This window comes from Prinia subflava, chromosome 6 (assembly GCF_021018805.1).
Source record: "Prinia subflava isolate CZ2003 ecotype Zambia chromosome 6, Cam_Psub_1.2, whole genome shotgun sequence".
In the NCBI taxonomy this organism is placed as follows: Eukaryota; Metazoa; Chordata; class Aves; order Passeriformes; family Cisticolidae; genus Prinia; species Prinia subflava.
Genome location: NC_086252.1, coordinates 23,709,251 through 23,714,385, shown reverse-complemented (window position 1 = coordinate 23,714,385; position 5,135 = coordinate 23,709,251). Strand labels below are relative to the sequence as shown.

Below are 5,135 nucleotides of genomic sequence, written 5' to 3'. Positions count from 1 at the left end.
GCAACATCTATGGCGTGCTCTGATCCGTAGAGGGAGAAGCAGCATCTATGCTCATGCACATGGCTGGTTTATTGCACAGCATTTGCAACGATGCAGAAGTGCAGCATCTCTTCCCTCCCCTCCTTCCCTGTGGGTCTGGGAGCTTTGGGCAGCAAGACCAAAGGCTGGTCTTGCCTTTGAAACATGGGGGTGGTCTTGTCCTGTTTCTCCAAGGTCCCTGACTTCAGCCTGATGCTAGCGACTGTCAGCCTGGTGATAAATCTCCTTTCCACAGCTGAGTGGGAAGAGGGAGTGTGGGTGAAGGACCCCACACAGCAAGTCATGGGTATGCTCCCCCATGGCACCTTCTGACTCCCTGTGGAGCCATGCCCAGGGCTGGGCTGGTTCTCAGGAGAGATGAGGCTCGGCCACCAAGCCTAAACCTTTCATGTTGGCCGCCGAGTCACAGCCAGCCTTGCACCCACCCCAAGCCTTCTACAGCTGCCCTGTGAGCACCCATTCTTCTTGATCCTCACACCTGCTCAGCCTTTTCTCTAGCATTTTCAAAGGCTTTTCTTCCCCACCGTGTACCCCTAGCACCACTGGGCCAGGGGGCTCTGCTGGTCTGGGTAGGTTTCTCCCTTCCCTTGTAGGTAAGAAAAAAGAGCAGGACCTGGCAAGACCAGCCGAGTTCAGAAGCCCTCCCTAGACCCTTCCCGTGTCCCCTGTCCTCTGGGTTCCCCACCACGCCCCCACACAAAGGGCTGGGGGGCTGTGACAGCATGGCAGGTCCTAGCCCGCCCGCCCTGGCGGGGGCCCCGAACGAGCCCCGTCGGTGAAGGTCACGCCGGGGCGGCGGCCGCCGGGCAAAGCCGCGCCGGGCTCTCCCCCCTCGCCACCCACCGGCGAGGGGCGGGCGCACCGGGGCCCCGTGCGGCGGCGATTGGCTGTCGGCGGGGAGGCGGGGAGCGGCAGGGCCGCGGCTGGCTGCAGCGGCGGGCGCGGAGCCCAGAGCGGGCGCGGCGGAGCATCTTCGGGCACCGCGGCCCCGGTGCGGGCCGCCTCCCCCGCAGCTCCCGGCCTCATATGGGCGGTGCCGGCGCCCCGGCCCCCGCACGCCCGTCCCGCTCGGCGTTAGCATGGGCACGGTGCTCTCCCTCTCCCCCGCCGCCTCCTCGGGCAAGGGCGGCGGCGGCGGGGGGTTGCTGGCCGAGAAGGCGTCGGGAAGGGTGCCGGGCAAGGGCGAGAGCCGGCTGAAGCGCCCCGGCGTGCTCATCTCGGCGCTAACCTGGAAGCGGCTGGTGGCCGTCTCGGCCAAGAAGAAGAAGAGCACCAAGAAGGTGACGCCGAAGCCCGGCGGCGGGGCCCCGGGGGGGGGCCCGGGCCAGCCCGACCCGCTGGTGGTGCAGCGCAACCGCGAGAACTTGCGCAAGTCGGTGGTGGGGCCGGCCGAAGGCGCCAAGCAGGGCCCGCTGGCCGTGCCGGTGCCCACGGTGCCCTCGGCGCCGCAGGAGCTGCACCCGGGCTCCGGCGGGGGAAAGCCGCCGCCGCCACCGCCGCCGGCCAGCAGCCGCCCCCCGGGGTCTCCGCGCCGCGTGGTGGTGCAGGCGTCCACCGGCGAGCTGCTGCGCTGCCTGGGGGACTTCGTGTGCCGCCGCTGCTACCGCCTGAAGGAGCTGAGCCCCGGCGAACTCATCTCATGGTTTCGCAGCGTGGACCGCTCGCTGCTGCTGCAGGGCTGGCAGGACCAGGGCTTCATCACCCCGGCCAACCTGGTGTTCGTCTATTTGCTGTGCCGGGAAGCGCTGCGGGGCGAAGACATCGGGAGCCAGGCCGAGCTGCAGGCCGCCTTCCTCACCTGCCTCTATCTCGCCTACTCCTACATGGGCAACGAGATCTCCTACCCGCTCAAGCCCTTCCTGGTGGAGGGAGACAAGGGGCGCTTCTGGGAGCGCTGCCTGGGCATCATCCAGCGCCTCAGCGCCAAGATGCTGCGAATCAACGCGGACCCGCACTACTTCACGCAACTCTTCCAGGACCTCAAGAGCGAGGGCGAGGGCGGAGACGGGTCCAAGCACTGGACGATCAGCCTGGACCGTTAGGGAGGTACCAGGCCCCCGGCGCCGGGGGCGGAAGGGGCCGCGCACCGAGGGGCGGGGGAGGCGAAGGACTGTCGGATTCCACCCCCTGCCCCCGCATCCTCCTCGCCTTCCCCCTTCCCCAGCCGTCAGATCCACGGAGACGCTGCTTGGACCTTCCCTGCTCCGGATCCGGCTGCCCTCCTCCCCCGCCTCCGACCCCAGCTGGGGGCTGCGCTCCGGAACGCCGAGGCGGCGGTGAAGACCGGGGAGGGGGAGCGGTGTCCCTCCCACCTTCGCCAAGGGGGGGAGGCTGCGGAGGAGCGGAGGCTCCTGGATGCGTTTTCTCTAGAAAAAAAAGGGTGAAAAAATGGATGTGGGAGCTGGGGGCAGGAGGGCTTGGCGGGGGGGTGTTTTGGGGTGTGGCGGGTGCCCCGGGTAGAGGGTGCATGTGAACGAGTCCCCCGGCACGGGCAGGGCCGCCCCGCACCTCCGCAGCGCTCCCGGTGCTGTCCGTGGTGCTGGAGCTGCCGCGCCTGAGCAGACAAAGGAGGGGATTGCGGGCAAGGCCGGGGGGGTTTCTGTGTTGTGGGCGATGCCTTTCCCCCACCACCCCCCTCCCCACGTGTGGTATATGACCCCCTCCCCTCCCAGCATGGGAGACTCTGCCCCTCACCCCGCGGGAGCCGCCCGCATACCCCTTTGTTCGAGCCGCTGGGGGGGGCCCACGCCCCTCCCCGCGGGTAAATCCCCTCCGGTGTGCCCCCCGAAACAGGGGGCGATGCCTCCCCCACCTTGGCTTGCTGCGGGAAGAGGGGTCTGTGCCAGAGGAGGCCTAGGGTGCCCAAACGGAGGGGGCCTGCTATGGGAGGGGAGTCTCCCCTCCTCTTGCTTTGCTTCACTGGAGAATAAAGAGGTGGCCTGGATGGGCCTGGTGGTGGCTCCTGGACTTGCTGGGCTGTGGGCTGCAAGGGCAATTGGGGTAGCACCCCAGGCTCCAAGTCATGACCCAGTCCTCCCCAAGAGGGAGGGGGGGCTCTGGTTCCCAAAGGGGGTTTTACTCCCTAGTATGAGCTGGGGGTCAAATTTTCACCCCTCTTTGTGCCCAAGGCCAGTCCTGGTCCACATGAGTGTCTGTTGGACCGTTGTGAGCTCTCCTGGCCTCCTCCATTCCAGATGGAAATTCCTGATGCCTGTCTGCCACACTGAATTTAGACAGGATGCCACAGTTTGTCACCTCCTTTTTTTTTTTTTTTTTTTTTTTTTTTCCTGAAGCTATGCCCTCCCTCACCTCGTTCCTTCCTACCTCTGCTCTGCAGGGCTGGGCTCCCTTTTCCTGGCAGCAGCAGGCTGTGGGAGCTGTGCTGCTATCCCTGTTACCAGCCCTGTGCTTCTGCAGACCTCCAGGGAGAGGGGTGGAGAATGGGGAAGCTTTGCCTTTTTTAAAACTGGTTGCTATGCTTCAGGGTACTGAATTTGCCAGAACTTCTTTAGCAGAAGCTGCTGCACATGCTCTCTGGCTGGGGTCTGCATCCAGTGCTTCACAGCCCTTCTGAGCCAGGCATGCGGGCTCCCCTCTGCTGGGAAGAGCTGTGCTGGCTCTGCAGGTCATGGAGGGTAAGCTGGATTCTCTCTACCTTTGTGTGCATCAGCAGAGCTGCTAATTAGGCCCAATCTGGCTCATTCAGGCAAAGCTGTGCTGCCAGGAAGACAGCACAGATGTCCCTATGACGGGGGCTGACCTGGCAGGGTGCTGTGCAAGGCTTTTCCACGGCTGTGTGAACCCAACAAGACCAGTGCTGCTCCCGTGCTCCCTCTCCTAATGGATGCTCTTGTCCGTGCCTTTAGACTGACATTCATGTGACCTTGTGGTGAGCTGTCTGGGCCACACGGCATTTGCAACACACCCCAACTTTGGCCATATATACATCTTGTCAGATAAAAGGTAACTTTGGCTTAAACTGGTGGAATTGGAGCCTTACAGCTCCTATGGGGCTGCTGGGAGAGCCCTGGCTCTGCCATGTCAGCATTTTGCAGAGAGGGAAACTGAGGCGCAGTGAGATGAATACAGCAAGGTGGTCTGCTGCATCACAGGGTAACACCTGAGCCACTGGTACCAGCTTTTTCCACCCTGAGCTGTGCTGTTTGTCCAGTGATCTCTATTCCCAGCTGAAGGGCTTTATGGAGTCCCCTCCCCAGAGCTGAACAACCTCCCAGAACTGGAGGATTTTCCCACCCTACAGATCTCCTTAGAGACACTCACAGGGTTATTCCAGCTTCAAGCCCCAGCCTCTTGAAATGCTTCCAGCTGCAGTGAGGCCATGTCCTTCCCCTCCTCCCTTGTGTTTCATTGATTAAGAGTCCTAGGCCTCACTGGGGGATTTAGGAAGAGCTAATTGCAGACTGGTAATTGAAGACAGCTTGGAGTCTCTGGAAATGTCAAGGAATGAGAGAGGAGCTTAGATGCTCCCATGCATTTCAATATGCATCAGTGGCTCAGCCAGAGCCTTACTGGAGAAAGGGAGGGAGGGAGGGAGACATGTCTGGTTTTCCCTCCCTCAGAGGACCTTGTAGAGCTGTTGGGGGGTGCAAGGCAGGGGGAGCACTAATCTTACCTTGTCTGGGAGTTTTCTGCTCCCCTGAAGGCAAAGGAGATATGTGAGAGAGCACACGCAGGGCTGGGTACTGAGGGTGAGAATCTCAGACAGGCTAGGGAGCTTGGGTTTTCCCTTTTTAAAACTGATTTGACATGCCAGACTCCTGTGCTGCTGCATGATTGATGGTCTGAACTCAGGAGCCAGCTATTGGACAGCAGCATGGGGAATGGATAGAGCTTGTCTCCAAACTTGTGATCCCTGTGGCCACCAGGGATCCTCCTTGAAACGCAGTGAGGGGCTGAGACCCTCTCAGGAGGAGCTGGGCAGTCCCCTGTGCTGCCAGCCACAGGGCCTAGCAGTGTGAGGGGTTGCAGGGATGGCAGGATTGACATTGGGTTTGGGACTCAGAGGCAGAGCAACAGGGCCAAATCAGTGATCCAGGTGAGGGATCCCAGTACTTTCCTAGTTTGAAATTCCTCCA

The 5,135-nt window shown here is 62.2% G+C and overlaps 1 protein-coding gene across 1 annotated transcript; it reads left to right on the top strand.

Moving 5' to 3' along the window:
• Positions 1–995: 995 nt before the first annotated feature.
• On the top strand, positions 996–4,066 carry CDK5R2 (cyclin dependent kinase 5 regulatory subunit 2). The gene has a single exon (XM_063399832.1). The coding sequence runs from the start codon at positions 1,119–1,121 to the stop codon at positions 2,079–2,081; it is 963 nt and encodes a 320-aa protein (XP_063255902.1). The 5' UTR covers positions 996–1,118; the 3' UTR covers positions 2,082–4,066.
• The last annotated feature ends 1,069 nt before the right edge of the window (positions 4,067–5,135 follow it).